We start from the raw sequence: 22105 nt of genomic DNA, 5'->3' as shown, positions 1-22105 counted from the left end.
TACACCATGAACCCACCCCCAGTAGTCCTACACCATGAACCCACCCCCAGTAGTCCTACATCATGAACCCACCCCCAGTAGTCCTACATCATGAACTCACCTACAGTAGTCCTACATCATGAACCCACGCCCAGTAGTCCTACACCATGAACCCACCCCCAGTAGTCCTACACCATGAACCCACCCCCAGTAGTCCTACACCATGAACCCACCCCCAGTAGTCCTACACCATGAACCCACCCCCAGTAGTGTTCCAGTAGTCCTAAAATGATATGTAACAGAAATAGTTGAATGGACAGTATTATACATAATCCAAAATGCTTCTTAAAATATTACAATGATATGAAGTACAAATATCTGAATGAACAGTAATATACGCAATAAAATATGCTATTTAAAGCCCCCATTTGGTGAAAAGACTAGACTGTTGGGTTCTCTGACCTCTCTGGTACTTCCACAACGAGACTCGTAGCGGGGGTTATCTCGGCTGGTTTGGTTGAGAAGGAATTTAGGTAAAGGAACTTTGGCTTTGACTCCCTGAAGTCCAGATTGACCCGCGACATGGAGGAGAAAAGGATTGTTGCCCGCGATTCCCTCCCGGCGGCCAGCGGCGGTGGTGCCCTCGCGGCGGTGCTATATAGAGTAGAAATAACTGAATGAATAGTATTACGCATAATTAAAAACACTATCCAAATATTTAAATGATATAGAGTAGCCAAGGCGTATCATGCGAACATCACCGACCCAGCGCCCTGAGAGTTTTCCATTGCTTTCAGGTCCAAGCAGCAGGCCAAAGCCAACGCCGCCAACCAGTCCACTGCTAGCCTGTCGGCCGGGGCCAACTCTGTCCTCTCCTCCTGCTCCTCCTCCTCCTCCGGCTCTTCCTCCTCCTACCTCCTTTCCTCGGCCAAGCACGCCAAAGGCTCCGACAAGAGTGAGAAAGGGGAGAAGCCGTCCAAACGGCCTGTCGCTGCGCCCCCCTTCCACCACCGTGTGTGTGTTGCCGCAGATGCCAACTTCGATCCAGAGTCGTCCTCCGCTCCACCAATGGGGGGTCTGGCCTCCCTGGAGCAGCAGACCTGTCTGGAACCCCCCTCCGGGCCCGGCTGCAGGTTCACCAAGACCCTTTCGGACGTCGGGAGGGCCAATCCCAGGTCCCTGCTGCACTCCCCCAGTTCTCCGCTGCCCCCCACGCTCAGTCCACACCCCCGGGAGCAGGACCCCCGGGAGCAGGACCCCCGGGAGCAGGACCCCCGGAAGCAGGACCCACGGGAGCAGGACCCCCGGGAGCAGGACCCCCGGGACCCCCTGCTGGACCTCTCCGTGGACCTGCCCCCCTGCCCGCATGGAGGAGTGGGGGGAGGAGGCTCCGGGCTGGGGGGGATGATGCCCAGTGAGACGGCCCTGTACGCAGCCCTGCTGGAGCCCAAGGACACTAGGGTGGGCTGGTGGAGAGGATACCGCATGCCCACCAGCAACAAGGCCGACCCAAAGCCCCCCGATCTCCCCGTAGATCGCCTGGGGGAGATGAAGATGGAGACGGCCTCGGACGGGCTGGCGCTGAAACGGTGAGTGAGACCGGTTTGGCCTATGGTTGAGGCTTTTTTGACCCCTAATCCTCGCGCCATCAGGGATGAGAGTCCAGTGGGGTTCAAATCCAAGCCCAAAGGTTGTGTTCACTTTCTAATATTAGGAATCTCTGAGCAATCTGCCTGAAGCTTGTTGGATGTGATTGATTTTATCATGTTGTGTGTACAGTGTGCACTAGAGCGTACATTTTGGAATACACATGGTTACTCCACTTCTTCCTCCTCCTCTTAGAACATTAAGCATGTAATCAGAGTGTTTATTAGGAGGAGCTCATTAATGAGTCGTACCTCTTGTGTTCTCCAGGTTGTATGTGCAGACCCAGAAGATCTTCAAGATCTCGGAGGAGCGGGTGAAGGAGCACGTCCAGACCTTCAGCCTGGTCCGGCCGGGGCCTGGGTCGGAGGGCCCCCGGGAGCCTGGGGAGGATCCATACGACTTCAAGGAGGACCTGGAGTACACCTTCTCCTCCTCCAAGAGACTCAGGGGCCAGGGAAGGGAACCCAGCAGGAGGGACAAGGTGGGTTAGATGTTAGGGTCAGGTCAATAAATATATATTCCAGTGGCAGCTGGTGGTTTTTAAAGTGAAGGAGGAAGGGCTGTGCGCTTGGTTGCCATTTGCCTGCTCACACTGTTAGGCTGAATCCGAATACTTAGTACATACTATTTCTGTTCAGTGTCTACTACTTGACCATACTACACTTGACTGTGTAGTACGGTCTACAGCTATGCGTATAACGCCTCTGAACGCTTCCTAACGCCGCCAAAACTCCACCGGATGTTTGGAGATGACGTATCTCCCCTCAGATGCCGGCAAAAGTTACCTGTTTTCCGTCTTGTCATCGTTGCTATTAAATTAAAAATGTCTCTATTTACTTAATTACTTACTTTACTTTTTTACTCTTTAATGTCTCTTTTTTTTCGCCACTTTCTACGACGTCTTTCTAGTGGTGTCGGGTTAGCCATCTCTTCTTCGTTCGCTACCAGACTCCGGTTGCATTGTGGGATAGCGTAGTGAACTCCGTTGTTTACTGTGGCGGTAGTACGCATTCGGAAACAATTTCCGTACTACACAATGCGTACTGAGCATTCGGACGCGCTATATTTGTGGCGTACTACAAAATGCATACTATATAGCAGTCAAGTATGAGTATTCGGATTCAGCCAGGGTGTTTTGGTGAACTACAAAAAAATTGGGAGGGATAATTATGTGAATAAAATGTATACAAATCCACCAGTGGCAGCATTGCATTTTGAAAGCTGTTGGGCTGCATGTCTTGGACTACAAGGCCAGAAGGAAAGGATGCAAAGCCAATTATACAAATCAGGCCTACTCTTGATTTGTCAAACAAAATAAAAAAATCGTGGCCTATTTTTGCCCTCAATGACTGAAGCTATTGGTTGTAAATTGCCTATGTTTACTTTTAGCGACAATTGTTTTAAGAAAATGAAGACACAAGACCGAAAGTGATGCCATTAAAAATGCTTAAAATTGTTTGAGGCAAATGTGGATGTTAATGGATGTTTCAGAATGTTGGTCATGGTGTTGAGTCAATTAAGATTGAGGGACTTCATTTATAGATCAAGTCAATCCTCCTCGCTGTTTGTGTTGCAAAGATATCAGTGACCTGGTCACACCAAATGGGATATTTTTTTAGTGATTTCAGAATAACGGCGTGTGTAGCTCCACGTTTTCGCGACCCTTTCAGATGGCTTGGTAATCCAACGGAGGAGTGTCGAAAAATAGGTAGGCTCAGTGTGTTTATTTCGGGACCATGCCCAACTTTTGGCGCTGGAAACGCCAATATAAGCAAACAGAGCCGCACTGTACTGCAACGAGCAGTAGCGCACCTCTCGGTGGAAATGAGGCATACGAACTGAGCGGGTTTGTTTGTTCTAGTAGCCTAGACTTGAGGGGATGAGCCCTCCCTCCAGGGTGCTTCACAGCCAGGGCTCCTGCTTATTGGTTCATAGCGCAGCCAGGGCTCCTGCTTATTGGTTCATAGCGCAGCCAGGACTCCTTCTTATTGGTTCATAGCGCAGCCAGGGCTCCAGCCTATTCGTGAATAGACGTTGGCGCAATTTAGATCCCTTATCTAGTCACACCCACTCAAAGGAGGAATTTCCTCCTCTCTCCCATTGAACCCCATGTTATTCAATGGGAGTCAATGGAGGCTCAGGGAGGAACGTCCTCCAGCAGTAATTGTCAATAGGCGATAAGGGGGTGCTAATGTCCCTTTATCCAGGGAATATATATATATATATATATATATACCTTTGTACCTTTGTATATGTACCAGTGGCGGCTGGTGGTTTTTACAGGGAGGGAGGAAGGACTGTGCGCTTGGTTGCAATTGTCCTGCTTGTACTGTTAGTGGCCTATGGTTTAGGATACATTTTCAAGGTTTTGGTTTGAATACCTGAGCAAAACTATACAATAAACTGCATGGCATGCTATTATAATATTGTATTGGCTACAATGGTTATTTGCTCTCGGTTTGCACTGGGATGCTAAATGTAATTATGCATTGTATGATTAACTGCATGACTTTGTGTCCTGCTTGTCATTAAGTATTCTCTGTGAATCCACGGCTAATTGCCACTCAAGGCAGCATCAAGTGACTGTGCATAGCTTTGAGTTCACATAACATGTTATTTGTATCTGGAAAATTTGCCCTCTCTAAGTCTTTGAATCACACTTAAAATACCTGGTTATACAATATTTACCTTTACTGCTGAGTCATTTAGACTCACAGGCCTCTCAGTAAACTGAGCCTTTTAACTGTGGCTAACCTGAAGCTTTACAGAACCTTTTAACTTTGGCTAACCTGAACCTTTACAGAACCTTTTAACTTTGGCTAACCTGAATCTTTACAGAACCTATTAACTTTGGCTAACCTGAAACTTTACAGAACCACTACCCTTACCCTTACCTAACCTTTAACCTAACCCTTACCCTTACCCTTAAGGCTCAGTTATGGTTTCACGTTGACGCAACGCAATGACCCCGCAGACGCTTCGACGCAGTCGTGAACCTGTTTTGCTCTGCGTCAGGTTTTAGTAAGCGGACCAATCACAGCCCTTGCTGCATGTCAGGCCCTTGCGATGGACACATGGAGGGTCCGCAAATACGTAATGTGTCCGTAAACCCCCTTGCTTTACATCGACGTGGAACCATAATCAGCCCTTACTCTAACCCTTCCCCTTACTCTAACCCTATACCTTACCCCAACACTTACCCTTATCCCAACCCTAGCCCTCACCATAACCCTTACCCCAACCGTAACCCTTACCACAATCCCAACCCTTACCCCAACCGTAACCCTTACCCTAACCCTTACCCTTACTCTAAGCCTTTACCTTACCCCAACCCTAACGCTTACCCTATCCTAATGCTGTATAAGTGTTAGTATAATGCTTGTGTTATAAATGAAACCACTTGTAGGAAAGTTGCCAGAGCCTTGAGATGATTCTGTTCTTGATCACATGACCAGGGTGAGGACATCACCACCAACAGCGCCCACCTGGACGTGAACGACGCCATGTCAATTTTCAGCTCTGCCCCCAAATCAGGTGAGAAAACCATTTACCCCGTTTACTAATGCCTCACGTCTTCATCAATAACAACTGCTTAAAGTATCGATCTTGAAGCTCCTCATCTAAATCAATGTACTGCCTAAATCTTTTTTTTTCTGGTCCCAGCCACAGTTGAATCGGGCCAAGATGAAGGATCCGCCAAAACAAACCCTTCCCTGACCAGAGAGGGAGACCTGGCCGTCAACATCTCTGATCTGGATAACATCTTCGATGAGGATGACGAGGAACTAGGGGTAAGGATGCTAAACGTACATTTGTGCCTCTGGTATGGTGAAGAAATTTTGGTTACCATTACTGTATATCCAAGAATAGCAACACTTATTGGGAATATCACACCCCCAATACATTTATCAAAATATGGAAGAAAAAAAAAGACATTTTACGTATCACTGAAGTTAATGATGATATAAGACATGACACAGATTTTCCTTTGCATGATGTGAAGACTGTATCATTTGATTGACTTCTTGTTATGAATGTATACCACTAACTGGGATGCATACTGACCTTGATGACTTCACAATATAACATTGTATAACATTGAATTATCGGCGAGCATTAGGTCAATGAGCTTAAAATGCACGGACGTGCGTTGAGATTAATTGATTTGTACATCATTTTTAGGGCAATTTTCCAAACCAGCACACGACCATAATCCCTCAATCAGCAGAGGATCGCCCTTCAGGGAAGGAGGGGAGAGTGGCCGTACCGTACCCCTCAAGTGAGTGCATCGCTTCAGCTGTGGCCATCCGCCCCTCCAATGTCACTGTATCATCCACCCCTCCAACGTAACTGGATCATCCATCCCTCCAACGTCACTGTATCATACACCCTCCAACATCACTGGATTATCCATCCCTCCAACGTCACTGTATCATACACCCTCCAACATCACTGGATTATCCATCCCTCCAACGTCACTGTATCATCCACTCCTCCAACATTACTGGATTATCCATCCCTCCAACGTCACTGTATCATACACCCTCCAACATCACTGTATCATCGACCTCTCAAACATTATTTTATCATCCACCCTCCAACATCACTTTATCATCCATCCCTCCAACATCACTTTATCATCCACCCTCCAACATCACTTGATCATCCACCCTCCAACATCACTGTATCATCCACCCTCCAACATCACTTTATCATCCACCCTCCAACATCACTGTATCATCCACCCTCCAACATCACTGTATCATCCACCCTCCAACATCACTTTATCATCCACCCTCCAACATCACTGTATCATCCACCATCCAACATCACTGTATCATCCACCCCTCAAACAATACTGTATCATCCACCCCTACAACATCACTGTATCACTGAAATATATGCACTATTAGTTTGATCTAACTTTGACTAATCATTCTTATTTAAAGTGATATAATCCGAGTGTCTAAAATATCCCCCCCCCCCCTGTCGACAATCAAGCATGTTTTTTTCTTCAATGAGAGCAAGGAAAAGTTTTACCTCTTCAGCGGTCCACACAAATCTATTATTCACATTGGCCATCTGTTCCATGGACGTATTTAAAGGATACATTGTACATATTTATAATTCGAAATTCGTCACAGCCTTTATACCACAGATACTCCAGGGTCTATAGCATATAACCGCGTTTTCTGATTCTCATCTCATCTCATCATCTCATTTTCGTCCGCTTATCCGGGGTCGGGTCGCGGGGGGAGCAGCTCAAGCAGGGGGCCCCAGACTTCCCTTTCCCGGGCCACATTGACCAACTCTGACGGGGGGATCCCGAGGCGTTCCCAGGCCAGTGTTGAGATATAATCTCTCCACCTAGTCCTGGGTCTTCCCCGAGGTCTCCTCCCCACTGGACGTGCCTGAAACACCTCCCAAGGAAGGCGCCCAGTGGGCATCCTTACCAGATGCCCGAACCACCTCAGCTGACTCCTTTCTAAGTAAAGGAGCAGCGGCTCTAATCCGAGTTCCTCACGGATGGCTGAGCTTCTCACCCTATCCCTAAGGGAGACGCCAGCCACCCTTCTGAGAAAACTCATCTCGGCCGCTTGTACCCGCGATCTCGTCCTTTCGGTCATCACCCAGCCCTCATGACCATAGGTGAGGATAGGAACGAAGATCGACCGGTAGATCGAGAGCTTTGCCTTGCAGCTCAGCTCTCTTTTCGTTACAACGGTGCGGTAAAGCGAACGCAATACCGCCCCCGCTGCTCCGATTCTCCGGCCAATCTCACGCTCCATAGTACCCTCACTCGCGAACAAGACCCCGAGGTACTTGAACTCCTTCACTTGGGCTAAGGACTCATTTCCTACCCGGAGTAAGCAATCCATCGGTTTCCTGCTAAGAGTCATGGCCTCAGATTTAGCGGTGCTGATCCTCATCCCAGCCGCTTCACACTCGGCCGCCAGCCGATCCAGTGAGTGCTGAATTTTCTGATTACAGTTTAATGTATTTTCCACAATGTACCAGCTCTCCTTTTGAAGGCTGAACAGACAATTTGACTGGAATTACTTAGTAGATGTCCATATATCAGGGATTAATGGACAGGATATAATTAAAGGATATGCAAACATAGACATCCTATATCATATACATATGATATAGGATGTCTATGTATATAAACTAGGGCTGTCAAGCGATTAAAATATTGAATCACGATTAATCGCATTAATGCCATAGTTAACTCACGATTAATCGTATTTTTTTTAATCGTAAAATATTTAATCGTGATTAATCGCATTAATGCCATAGTTAACTCACGGTTAATCGTGATTAATCGCAAATTATTTTTCGATGCTAAATATCCCTTGATTTCTTTGTCCCATTAATTTTTCTAATTTGAATGCTCTTATCAACATGGAGAAGTGCATCGGCTTGCCTTGTGCAAATGTTTTCTTATTGATAACAACATTGGCATATACTGATCAAAACAGGATGATACAAAAAAAATGCCTATGGTGCAATTAAATGATGAACATACAAACATACTGCCTTGAACATAGCAGTCAGGCTACTGCTTCTTTGTTTTGAGCCAAAAAAAATAAAAAAATAAATAAAAATTGCGTTAATCGCGCGATAAAAAAATTAACGCCGTAAAAATTCTTTGCGTTAACGCCGTTAATAACGCGTTTAACTGACAGCACTAAAATATAAATATATTGACGCTACAAGTTGATGTCGGCAGGGTTGCTATTGCCGGTCGGACGTTGTCAGTCCTGTATGTTCAATGTTCGCTACGTCACAGCTGTTTCGAAAAAGTGTGTTTCCATCTCCCATTTTGCGCATTGACTCTCTTTCGCATTTCTCAAAAACCACCTCAAGCCAGCGGATAAACTTTTTTGTGAATTAGAGGATTTTTATGCGATTTGTGGTGTTTCCATCATCGTTTACTGATTCGATACTTAAAAATTTGCATAAAATTAGGGGGATGGAAACGCAGCTAGTCTTTCCGATTTCCGCATAAGGACCGGCCATAGCAATCCTGCCGACATCAACTAGTAGCGTCAATATATATATATTTTTTAAGCGTTTGTATCCACAGACATTCTATATCATATTATATGATCAGTGGCGGTGGGTCAATAGAGGGCGCTAGGGCCCCGCCCCTCCGTGAAATATTCACTTGAATATATCTGTCAACCATTAATAAACTATTATCAATCCGAAATAAATCAACAAAAATACATCTTGTTTAATTGTGTGATATACTTGTCACTGCCAGCAACCATTTAAATGCGTCTGAACGTCAATGATTTGGGCTAGGCTAGTTATTGGTCATTCAAAATAAAGCCCTCCTCCAAGTCAGGGGCGCCAGCCACGTTGTAGTCATGTAAGCTCGCTAACTGTTTGCTGTCTATCAAGCAGAGACAGCTTTTCATTGGCACAAGAAAATTCGCCCTCGGATCGCACTAGTGTGCGCCCCAGGCCAATCATATCGCATTTCTTTTTTGTTATCACCACATGATTGGACAATTCAGCGAATCAATCAAATATGCTACCTCCCTCAGCAACATTCGCCCAACACAACTACATGTAGAGAAGAGATAGATCGCTACCTAGCAGAGAGTTGTAAGCACTTTCCACCCTTTTCAGTGGAGGAATTGGATCTCCCCAAGCAATGTTATACTTAAAAGGAGCAAGTATGTTGCATATTAATTTAGTTTCGGCCTGTAGCATATAAACAAAATGAAGCAACTGTCCCATATTTCTGACTGCATTTGAAGTAGACATTGAGACTGACAAAAAATGGACGCTATGGGACAGTGATCATGATTTGTCTCAATATCAGAGTAACAACAATGGGTCAAATAGCAATGGCTCGTGGAATGGCCATAAAGTAGGTCTGTATATGCAGTGTAAGCTTGTCCAGGCCCAAAGTCAGGATGTAGGCTATGAATCTGAATGAATAGTAGGTAAATAGGCAGTGGCAATCCCCAAAATACACCAGAATACAGGAAATCAAATCTATTAAATTCAATTTTTTTTATGGGGGGGGGGAACCCCAGACCCCCTGTCTATTACTGTGCCCACCAAAATTGTTGATCACCAGCCGCCAGAGTATATTATATAGCATGTCTATGTTTTTATATCCTTTAATTATACTGTGTCCATTAATCCCTGATATACGGACACCTACTAAGTAATTCCAATCAAATTGTCCGTTCAGCCTTCAAAACGAGAGCTGGTAAATTGTGGAAAATGCATTAAACTATAATCAGAAAACGCAGTTATATGCTATAGACCCTATAGTATCTGTGGTATAAAGGCTGGGGTGAATTTCAAATTATAAATATGTACACTTTATGTTGAAAGTATAGACCGTCGCGATTCCCATTGAAACGAATTGCGCGGTGAATAGTCTTCAAAACGAGAGCTGGTAAATTGTGAAAAATTAAGTCAATGTGGTTATATGCTATGGACCCTAGAGCAGGCATCTCCAAACGGCGGACCGCGGTCCGGGTCCGGACCAAGTGACGATCCTATCCGGACCCATGACCAATTAAAAAAAAAAAAAAAAAAAGATGAATTATGAATTATGATTTCACTATTCAAAGCATGATTATGTTAGTAAAATCATTTCTCATTGAAATACAAATTGAAAGGCAGAATAGTCCGTAGTGCAGCATAAAAACAGCAAAAAGCAATGATCTTCACAGAGCGAAGATCATGCACTCACCGAACTCCCCCCCTCCCTCCGTCTGTCACGGCATGTGCGTAATAGCGTCACTCAGAAAATAGCCAATCAAATTTTTTGTTTACCGGAAGAGCGATTTGGAATGAGAAAATGGCTTGCTCGAAAATAAGGAAAGTTGACCCCGAAAACAGACATTTTAAAGATGAATGGACTGACCAATACTTGTTCATTCTCCCGCAAGGCAGTACAAAACCTTTGTTGTGTCTTTTATGTGTAGAAGTCAGAAGTAAGAGCGTGGAAAATATCCGAGCTGAGAGCTCAGTATGAGAGGTCTACGCGTGTCTCCACACACTCATTTACAGGCCAGCAACGTGCATATGAATGCTCACCTAAAATTGCATTGATTTTGGGGCAACATAAAAAAAAATTCAGTGACACGACTGTTGTGAATGAGTGCTTGAACGCCGCTGCCGAGACGTTACTTGAAGGTAAACAAAGGAATGAATTGTGTGAAAAAATAAAGCAAATCCCAATGTGAGCTGCAACGACAACCAGAAAATCTGAAATGTTATCAGATGACGCACTGTCACAGCTTCATGCGGCTGTTCAGAGTGCCCCATCCTTAGCCATTGATGAATCTTCAGATGTAGCGGATAATGCCCAGCTTTTGGTTTATGTGCGATTGTTTCATCAAGACAAGAAAGAGATCTGTGAGGACCTGTTGGGTCTAACACCACTTGAGACACTGGTTTGCTTACTTGAAATTAAGGCCTAATGCTCTTTTTGTGTTTATTTGAAATGTAGGTCTGGTATACCTGTTTTGCTTACTTGAAATGTAGGCCTAATGCACTTTGTGTTTTTTGAAGTGTAGGCCTAGTGTTCCTGTTCTGCTTACTTCACATGTAGGCCTTATGCATTTTACTTGAATTGCAGGCCTAATGTACCTGTTTTGTTAACTTGAAATGTTAATATGCGTTACTTTGTCTTACTAGTTTCTCATGGTTGAAAGTAAGCTATTTGGAAATTGAAAATAAATACAACTGAAATTATAAGGTAATATGCTGTGTTGATTGTATTTGACAAAATAAGGCTATTAGGACGTGGTAGGTTCGGACCTTTCTTGCAAGGAATTTTTAGTAACTGGAACTTGTTCAATTTTAATTGAAGACCCCTGCCCTAGAGTATCTGTGGTATAAAGGCTGCAAAGAATTTACGAAACATGTACAATGTATCCTTTAAATACGTCCATGGAACAGTTGGCCAATGTGAATAATAGATACGTGTGTGGACCGCTGAAGCGGTAAAACTTTTCCTTGCTCTCATTGAAGAAAAAAACATTAGCCTATAGCTATTTTAGATGGAAAACAACGCAATTCCACTATGTATCAGGATCTCAGAGAGAGCATGTTATCAAAAGGATACGACAAGCCCTGAATATGTGTAGTTTTCCGCTCAAACCACCTAATTCAAATTTATTTTTTGCGAACTTTCTAAAGATTTGCTCAATTTTTTGGATGGAAACGTTACTACTGTCTATCCATTGCTTAACTGTTTAAAGTAACCTCATTGTTTTTTTGTATTTATCCTGTATCCAGGAGTCTGCAAAACGACTCACCCACCTCTGTTTCAATGTCTTCTTTATTCGCCCTCTCTTTTCCTCTCTCTCTCTTTCTCTCTCTCTATCTCTCTCTCTCTCTCTCTCTCTCTCTCTCTCTCTCTCTCTCTCTCTCTCTCTCTCTCTCTCTCTCTCTCTCTCTCTCTCTCTCTCTCTCTCATGCTCTTGCTCTCTCCCTCTCCATCTCCCTTCAGCAGTAGCAGATCTCCAGCGTATGTTCCCCACCCCTCCCTCTTTAGAGCAGCACCCAGCGTTCTCGCCCATCATGACGTACCGCGACAATGCCTCTCTGGAGACCACGGCCCCTGTGGTGGTGGTGGGCGGAGACCAGGGCTCCACCCACCACCACCACTACCACCATCATCACCACCAACCCCACCCTGAGTACCACATGGAGCTGGACGAGGACAACATCAGCCCTCGACATGACGACTTCAAGGTGAGAGGGATGGCGTGTGTGTGTGTGTGTGTGTGTGAGTGTGTGTGTGTGTGTGTTTGCAGGGCTCTGAGGACATTAATTCCATTTTGCGACAAAAAATCATGCTGCTATAAAACAACAACATGCCGAAATGCAGCGTACAACTCGACAGGATAGGTTTTAATTGAGTTTATCATTTTTATTTATTTTTTGTTAAATGGTCATTCCTTTTTTTTATCACTTGAGCGATGTGACGTTTTGTGATGAGCAACAAGCTGATCTAGTCGTTCATCCAGCCAGGCAGTCATGGTATGTGTTCTTGTTTAAACTGATAATTTAAAAGTGGCGAGAATATGGATGTATTCCAACATTCACACAAACTACCAGATGTCATGAACTAGGTCATCACGGGTACTTTAAGTAATATAATGTTCGAAGGTAGTTGATAAGTAGAGGATAACTTGTTGGTCCGGGACGTCCCATTGTCACCCCCCCCCCCCACCCTGCTCCCCCTCTAGCCTCCCCCGGGCTGCTCCATGTTCTCCCCACTCACTGACCTCCCCAGCCAGTGCCTCCCCCCGCTGCAAATCCCCGAGCTGTGTTCCTACCGGCCGTCCTGGGCCCTCATGCCCCGGATGGAGCTCTACTCCTCCCCCCTGTTGCAGCACACGCCCTTCATGAGAGACGGATACACGTGAGTCCAGCGCCTCCTGTTCATTAATGATTACCTGAAGGTTCTGGTGTGATGTGATAAAACCTTCTAAGCCTTTTTTCTCTTATATTGAACAAGATGTTTTTGGTATTCATGGAGGTTGTATTTCTCCAAGGAATCAGTTGGGCTACGCTAAACAAATGAAAGGGCATTGCGTTGGTGTGCCTTGATTTATTTGTTGAGTTGACCTTTATTTCTTCAGTTCTGTGTAGGTTGTGTGCGCCATGTTTGACACCTGATAGCAGCATAACCTGTGGAGTGTCTCTGGTGTGGCGCTTTTTAACCCTGAGTACTACAGTTTATAGCATGGTATTAAGGCTGACCTCACAGCGTCATTAAGGGGTTAACCTCCTCGATGCTCCGTTTCCTCCCAGCAACGTGCCCAGCGTCAGCACCCTCACCGAGCAGGACTACGTCCAGATGAGCACCAACACCGCCTCCGTCGGCACCCCCGCCACGCCTCGCTTCTCCGTGCCCACTCCCCGCACACCCAGAACCCCCCGGGGCCTCAATGCCGCCAGCTCCGGCCAGGGCTCGGTGAGGCAAGACGGCACGGAGCTCAGTTCGCCGGCCTCCACCCCGTCCACCGGCCTGCCCCCTGGGGCTTCCGTGGACCCCCACGCGCGGCCGGGGCCCTCGCTGCCCGAGGCACACAGCCTCTACGCCGTGCTGCTGCTGTCCGACTCCGTGCTCAACCTCTTCAAGGACCGCAACTTTGACAGCTGCTGCATCTGCGCGTGCAACATGAACGTGAAGGGCGCCGACGTGGGCGTGTACATCCCCGACTCCACGCGCGAGGACCAGTACCGCTGCATGTGCGGCTTCAGCGCCGTGGTCAACCGGCGCCTGGCACACGGCACGGGCCTCTTCCTGGAAGACGAGATGGATATCTTCGGTCAGGGGTCTGAGGTGGGCCGCGCGGCCGAGCGCCGACTGGCCCTGTGCCGGCGGGACCCCCCCATGGGCGACCCCTGCGCCAAGAGACCGCAGGACTCGCCGCCGGCACCGCCGTCGGTCATGCTGCTGATCCAGGAGCAGTGCTCGCAGCCCGTGGCTTCGCTGGCCTCGCTGGACCTGCCGCCCGGCTGCTCCTGTCACGGGCGCCACGGCGCGCTGCTGCAGAGCTGTTTGGCGGACAAGCAATGGGCGGACGGGAGCGACGCGTGCGTGGAGTGCTACAACGCGCTGGAGCAGGGCCTGCAGTATGTAGACAACCCTGCCGGGGGCGCTGTGGACGCGGCCGTGGTTCGGAGAACGGCTCTGCACCCCTGGTCGCATGCCAACGGTGAGTTGGACACATTGCACGCGTGCTAGGGATGCACAATTCATTCAATGATCAGCCAATGTCAGCCTCTCCAATGAGCTCATCGTGAAAGGTTGCAATGCATTTATAGAAATATAGAAAATAAAATTAATCATGATATATCTCAATATGGAGGCCTATTAAAATCGAATAAAAACTACAAATATAATTTGTATCGACGATCGCGTCTGTTCATTTTAGTGAATAATTGCAATATTGGGCAAAATAACTGCAACTTCAGTTTTTCTGATAATGGTGCAGCCCCTGGGGGACTGGTTAGAGGGTTGTGGGAATGGGAACACTGGAAACTGATTCTCATCTCTACAACATTGTTATATTAAGACTGTAATAGGGATTAGTAAGGGTTGTCCTCCTACATCATTTGTAATGTGTATGCACAATAGTATGTGTCCAACTGTGGATGTATTACTTTATTGTGGATGTAATACTTTATTGTTGATGTAATACTTTATTGTGGATGTAATACTTTATTGTGGATGTAATGCTTTATTGTTGATTTAATACTTTATTGGGGATATAATACTTTATTGTGAATGTATAATTCTTGTGTATCATATTTTGGATGATACACAATAGCGTTCCAGATGTTTTATCTTGTAGATATATATGTGTGTGTATTTGTCTTTGTTTCCTTTTTAACCTTCTGGCCGCGTTATCTTGTTTGCAGACTTTAATGCTTTGTCAATATATTATCTTTGTGAAGGCTTTATTTTTGTGTTTGTTAATGTATGTGTGTGTGTGTGTGTGTCTCGTGTGTGTATGTATGTTCGTGTCTCCATGTGTGTCTTTGTTCATGTGTGTATGCGTGTGTGTACATCTGTTTGTGTCTGCGTGTGTCTCTCGTGTGTATGTCTGTTTGTGTCTCCATGTGTGTCTGTGTCTGTGTGCGTGTGTGTATGCGTGTGTGTCTTATATATATCTGTTTGTGTGTGATCGTGTGTGTGTCTGCATGTGTGCCTGGGTGTGTGTGTGTTTGCGTGTCTCTCCAGTAGTGGACATGAGCCTGCTGTCGTCCCAGGAGGTGGTCCGCGTGCTGCTGTCCCTGCAGCCCTTCCTGCAGGACGCCATCCAGAAGAAGAAGAGCGGTCGGACCTGGGAGAACATCCAGCACGTCCAGGGCCCGCTCACCTGGCAGCAGTTCCACAAGATGGCCGGGCGGGGCTCGTACGGTGAGAGGCCTGGGATCACCTCATTCCTCCTGTTTTATTAGTTTGTTATCTAAATGAATCGTTGCGGAGGCTTTACCTAGGATTATGGAAAAATACAGAAAGTAGGAAGCAGCTCCACTCCGTGCTCCCAGTTGAATAATAGAAACAGGCAGCATCAACACATAAGCAACATGCCCACTCGGTGGTTGTGTATTTTGGGTCCCTCTGATTTCCCGGGTTCTACACTAGAGGCATGGTGGGTAAACTCCAGCGGGGCGGATTGGGGCATTTGTCTTCACACATACAGCCCCTCAGGGTATTGGCTTGAGAATGTCCGCTGTAGAGGGCATGTGTGAAAAGCCTGCTAGAGAGGAAGACAGACAGGGCGTCCCTCCTCCAGGGCTGTTAGGAGGGGGCAGCATATAATGGCAACATAAAGCAGCAAAAGGTTAAGTATGATCTTGTAGTGAGCGAGTAGTAGTTAGTTAATAGCATCAAAGTAACCCAAGGTGCTCAGCGGTTCTGCTCTCTCTTTGGTTGGGTTTGTCTGGGGGGTTTGGTTCCTGACCGCGTGGCTCTACGGCGCTCTGCCCCCCCCCAGGTTCAGAGGAGTCTCCCGAGCCGCTGCCTATCCCCCCGCTTCTGCTGGGATACGACCGCCAGCGGGACATCCTGGCACTGTCGCCGCTGGCCCTGCCCCTCTGGGACAAGCTGCTGCTGGAGCCCTACGGGGGTCCGAGCGACGTGGCCTACCTGGTGCTCTGCCCCGACAGCCCCCTCATGCTGGCCGGGGCGCGCGCCTTCTTCACCGAGCTCAGTGCCGTCTACGAGGTACCGGGGGGGTTAGCCTGTTCACCTCCCTGTTCTCCTGCTTGTTCCCCTCCTTGGTCACCTCCTTGTCCGCCTCATTGTTCACCACCATGTTTCTCTTCCTTTTACACCAGCTTGTTCACCTTTTTCGACTTCTTGTTCTCCTCCTCGTTCCCCTTTTTCTCCTCCTTGTTCTCCTCCTTGTTCTCCTCATTGTTCTCCTTGTTCACCTCCTTGTTCACCTTGTTCAGTTAGAGAATAAACAGGAGAATCAGTGTATATTTCTGTTGGTCTAAGGCAGGGGTGCCCAAATTCTTCCCATTGGAGGGCCAAAATTTAATCTGGGGGGAGGGTCGTGGGCCAAAATGTTAATTTTGCAGTACATTAAGTAAAATATGGGTGTATATATAGCAAGGCGCTGGCCACAAAATGGGCAGCCATGGTTTAAGGGATGACCTACAGTACAGTGACTGCTTCAGCCCTCATTTTTAATTATATTATTTCGTATTTTTTTTTGTTGTATTTAATTAAATAATAATAATTTGTTTATATGCGACACCTGGACCACAGCGGATGTTGTCATGACATGCAGTATATGAACATTTGTATTGCTGTATTCCAAGAGCCTGCGTTTAATAATGATAATTGCTCACAGTGAGATTCTATGGAGCCATGATGCTTCACCACCCCCTTCCTTCCAGACCTGCCGGCTGGGGAAGCACCGGCCCCTGTCCCGGGTGTCCCGGACCGGCATCGTGCATGTGGGGGAGGAGGGGGAGAGGGCCGGCCCAGAGGACCATCCGCCCGACCAGTGGTTCACGGGACCCTGGGCCGGCCAGCACCACAACGACAACCTCAGCAAACTCAATCTCTACGCTTCTGTCTGCAGGCAGCATCTAGGTGAGAGAGGGTTCATACACCAATAAAGCTTCATTTGAATCGTCTGCTGCTTACGCTGCATTTTCAGATTTTAGATTTTATTTTGTCATGGATGACCTCCCAGGATGCTTTTTTCCTTGTAAATGGACTGCATTTGAATAGCACTTCTCTGCCCTGTGACTAAATAAAGCACTCATTAGTGCCTCACATTCACCCTTTCATACACTCATTGATATACGCCCGCGGTCAGGAACAGTCCCCTGGCCTTGGAGCAAGGCTCTGGGGCATCCTGGCACTTAGCTAGGAGGAGCCGTGGACCTAACCAAGAACATCTACCTCCTTATCCATGTGTTCCACTTGTTTTATTGTTATTATAGATTTGATCCAACTGTATTCCCTATTGACATCAATAACCCTCAATGGAACTTTAGTTCCTGCAATAGAACCATGGGTCCAGGGTTATGTCCTATCTGTTTCATGAACCTAACTCACTGTATTTGTTCTTCTCTCAGCTCCTCAGTTGTCAGCCTTACCTTTGGACAGCAGCCTCTTGTTGCCCCCCAACCAACCGCCCCCCACCACCACCTCCACCCCCACCCCCCAGCCCCCAGCGTCCACCGGCCAGCATCCCCCAGGGGCCCCAGACGGAGAGCAGGCCCCTGGGGCGCTCAGCTCAGGAACCACCCCGGCCCCATCGGGGAGCCAGACGGGGGAGACGATGCAGGGAAGGCCCCCACCTTCTTCTTCTTCCTCTTCCTCCTCAGCACCAGCCAACACACCAGCAGAACCCCCAGAACTGTAGGAACCCCTCCCTCCCTCCCTATCACTACACGGTACTCTGAGAGCATGTCTTAGGGTCTGACACTAAGACGGGTCTGACAAGTTGTCAACTTTTTTATAAGTATCATTAGTTTGTCACATTTTTATGATATAATTTTACTTACTGGTCGCTTTGGATAAGGTGTTTAATTACTCAATGTAAATGGACATAATACTCCATGTAGTTTGTGTGTAGTAGAAAAGCATTTCATATCTGAACTGTGTATGGTTCAGTTAACACACTTGAGGCAGAGGTTGATGATTTACTAGTGACTCCCGGCAGCAATAAAGAATACAACAAAGAATACAGTAAATCATGCAATTAAGAATACAGTAAAGAATACAGTAAATAATAATATAAATATACATCAATAAATGCAGTAAATAATACAATAACGAACGCAGTATAGAATACAGTAATACAGTAAATAATATAATATGGAATACAGTAAAGACTACAATAAAGAATACAACAAATAAAGCAGTTAAAGGTCCCATGGCATGCTACTTTATGGATGCTTTAATATAGATATTAGTGGGCCCCTAACACAGTATTTGAAGAGGTTCCCGAAATTCAGCCGTGGTGCAGAATTACAGCCACTACGAGCCAGTCGCACATTGAGCTTTCCCCAAACGCACCGTTTCGGTGTCTGTAGCTTTAAAGGTGCCATGGCATGAAAATCTCACTTTATGAGGTTTTCTAACATAAATATGAGTTGCCCTAGCCTGCCTATGGTACCCCAGTGGCTAAAACTTGCGTTCGGTGTAAAACGAGCACTAGGTGTTCTGCTCGCCTTTGAAAAAACGGAGGCTCAAGCGCGCTGATTTGGAATGTGGTTTCATACCATCGAAGCTCCTCCCCTTACTCTGCCTGGCCCGCCCAGAGAATTTGGCCCGCCAATGAGACACGACGTGCGAGCGCCACATATTTGTGTGTGTGAATACACACACTGTAACGCAAGTGTTTCTTGTCGGTTCTTTGACGTCTCTTGTATTTCCACAACGAGACTGTAGTGGGGGTTATCTCAGTGAGTGTGCATGTAACTCCGCGTTTACATGCGGACACATCTGATTCGCATAGATGTGGAAGAACAGCTCAATCGGAATAGAAAAGTATCATATATATACGCCTCAATCGGTTCGGAATACAATTCTATGCGGAATAGAATAGGTGGTGTAGTCCGCTATGAATACTTCAGATTAGTTTGGGGTTTAACTTGGAGCAGCTGCAGTAGTTCGCAATTGGTCCACTCCGTCTGTACTTTAATGCACACCGAACATTACCGCTGTCAAGGAAATTGGATTTATTGCCTGATTCACGTCTTTGATATTATCACTCCGTAGTAGTTACAGTAGTCCGGTAACTTATCAACCCCAGCGTGTCCGGTTGCTAAGCGACGGGTGACATCGGTGGGTTCATGTGTTAGCATCGTCGCTCTCGCTCCGTGTGTGTGTGTGTGTGTGTGTGTGTGTGTGTGTGTGTGTGTGTGTGTGTGTGTGTGAATGACAGGGAGAACGAGTGCTATGCAGAGATGAATGGACGGAACGATTTTTAGATTTCCAAATCGCGTTATTGAAAAAAAAAAAAAAAATGGCGCCGCGCCACACAATGGTCTATGTATGGGAAACACTGAGATATCTATGTATATGATATTATTTAGATATAGAGCTCCAGGACTCCTGTGTGTTCTAAAATATATACAGAACACGGCTAAAGGCTGTGTGCGCCTCGCCATTGCGATACGTCCACTGTAAACAGAGCGCATGGTACCGTGGCTGCAAGCTGCTCAGGGCCACACCCCCACCCTCCTCCTTGACCCGCCTCGCTCCTCCTCATTTGCATTATAGCTACAGACACCAAAACAGCGCATTTGGGGGAAGCTCAATGTGCGACTGGCTCGGAGTGGCTGTAACTCTGCACCACGGCTGAATTTCGGGAACGTCTTTGAATACTGTGTTAGTGGCCCACTAATACCTATGTTAAAGCATCCATAAAATAGCATGTCATGGCACCTTTAATGCAAATGAGGAGGTTCTGTAAATATTCTAGAACACTCCGGGTGCTCCGACGGGAGTCCTGGAGCTCTATATCTAAATAATATCTAATTATACATAGATATCTGTATAATATAATATATATTATCACAGCCAAAAGCTGTGTGTGCCTCCAGGCGATATTATGAATCTCAAACGACTGCGTCGGGTTCTCCGACGTCTCTGGTTCTTCCACCTCCACGTCAATCTGAAGTAGACTGAACCACGACATGGAGGAGAAAGGGATTGTTGCCCGTGATTGTCTCCCGCCGGAGCCTCACTGCCAAGAGAGCCTCACTGCCTCGGTAGCGGATAGCGCTTATAGGCACACCGCCTCCTGCAGCGGGCAGCGCCGAGGCGGTGGTACCTCGGCAGCGGGCAGCGGGAAGCGGGGCTCAAGCGGGAGACAATCGCGGGCAACAGTCCCTTTCTCCTCCATGTCGTGGTTCATGTACTTCAGGGAGTGAAATCCAAAGTTCCTTAACCCCAATTCCTTCTCAACCATGGCTGAGATAACCCCCACTACGGGTCTCGTTGTGGAAGTACCAGAGACGTCAGAGAACCCAACGTGATATGCGCCATAACAGCAGAACGGTTATCAAAATAACAAAGAAGTGTAGGCCTACAACACTTGCATTACAGTCCTGGAGCTCTATATCTAAATAATATCATATAATACATATCGTATTATACATAATATCAGGGCCAAAAGCTGTGTGCGCCTCCAAACGATATTGGGAATCACAAACAACTGCGTCGGCTTCTCCGACGTCTCTGGTTCTTCCACTTCCACATCAATCTGAAGTAGACTGAACCACGCGCTGCCTGCTGCCCGCTGCTGGGCGGTTGTGCCTCGCGGCAGCGGGCAGCGGGCAGCAGGCAGCGGGGCTAAGCGATGGCTGTGATATCCCCAACTACAGTCTCATTGTCAAAATACCAGAGACGTCAAAGAACCAACGTGTTATGCGCCATATTGCCAACAGCAGAACGGTTATCCAAATAACAAAGAAGTGTACTACACATGCGTTACAGTCCTGGAGCTCTATATATAAATAATATCATAGAATTCATATCATATACTACATATTATCACGGCCAAAAGCTGTGTGCGCCTCCAGAAGACATTATGAATCACAAAGGACTGCGTCGGGATCTCCGACGTCTCTGGTTCTTCCACTTCCACATCAATCTGAAGTAGAACATAACCCCAACTACAGTCTCGTTGTGGAAATACCAGAGACTGCGCCGTAACACCACAAAGGTGGCAAATAACAAAGAAGGGTACAACACTTGCGTTACAGTGGGTGTAATCACACACACACACACACACACACACACACACATGTGGCGCTCGCACGGTCGTTGCTCTTTGGTGGGCCAAATTCTCTAGGATGGCAAGGCAGAGAAAGGGGAGGTGGCATCTCCCCTTATGACGACATACGGGGAAAATGCCAAAACGACGCGTCTGAGCTTCGTTTTCTCAAAGGCGGAGCAGAATGCTTACTGCTCGTTTTACACCAAAACGAAAGTTCTAGCTACTTGGAAGCATAAGTAGGCTAGGGGAACTCATATTAATGTTAGAAAATGTTCATGCCATGGGATCTTTAAGAATACACTAAACAATGCAATAAAAAATAAAATAAAGAATGCAATAAATAATACAGTAAGGAATTCAATAAATAATACAATAACGAATAAAGTAAAGACAACGTTATGGTTTTGGCTGCACACTCAATCATGGACTATATATAACTACTGGTCGTTTAAGTTTTACAGTACAGTCCTGGGAAACAAGAGACTGCTCTACATACACATGGGGATACAATAATGGGCGGAAATGTTTTGTGCTTCCAGATGATAAGCAGTTGTTTTTTTTAAGGAAAAACTATTTCATTAATCTATACACATACACACAGCACTATTCAGTCTATTGAGTATAATCAACGTTTGTTTGTTGTGTCCTATCTTCTCTTCCAGGACCCCTGAGCAAGCGAGGATAGGCATCCCTACGCTGGGCGAGTCGGTGGACAGTCTCAC

General features: G+C 46.5%; 1 protein-coding gene across 4 annotated transcripts in view; it reads left to right on the top strand.

The window, feature by feature from the left end:
* LOC132455091 (mediator of RNA polymerase II transcription subunit 13-like) overlaps positions 1–22105 on the top strand; it is a 141096-nt gene that overhangs the window by 104804 nt on the left and 14187 nt on the right. Inside the window, exons 10-22 of one of the 4 annotated variants that reach the window (XM_060048807.1) lie at positions 777–1568; positions 1894–2107; positions 5082–5160; positions 5296–5417; positions 5809–5905; positions 12119–12363; positions 12861–13036; positions 13429–14339; positions 15368–15547; positions 16128–16357; positions 17038–17236; positions 17728–18013; positions 22046–22105. The exon at positions 22046–22105 is cut by the window's right edge and continues 199 nt beyond it. In XM_060048807.1, coding sequence (XP_059904790.1) covers positions 777–1568; positions 1894–2107; positions 5082–5160; positions 5296–5417; positions 5809–5905; positions 12119–12363; positions 12861–13036; positions 13429–14339; positions 15368–15547; positions 16128–16357; positions 17038–17236; positions 17728–18013; positions 22046–22105 — 3591 coding nt within the window. Of the gene's footprint in view, positions 1–776; positions 1569–1893; positions 2108–5081; positions 5161–5289; positions 5418–5808; positions 5906–12118; positions 12364–12860; positions 13037–13428; positions 14340–15367; positions 15548–16127; positions 16358–17037; positions 17237–17727; positions 18014–22045 lie in introns of all 4 variants that reach the window. The other 3 variants (XM_060048806.1, XM_060048805.1, XM_060048804.1) reach the window with 3 other exon arrangements.

This window comes from Gadus macrocephalus, chromosome 4, assembly GCF_031168955.1.
Source record: "Gadus macrocephalus chromosome 4, ASM3116895v1".
NCBI lineage: Eukaryota > Metazoa > Chordata > Actinopteri > Gadiformes > Gadidae > Gadus > Gadus macrocephalus.
This window is presented reverse-complemented; position numbering and strand designations above follow the sequence as displayed.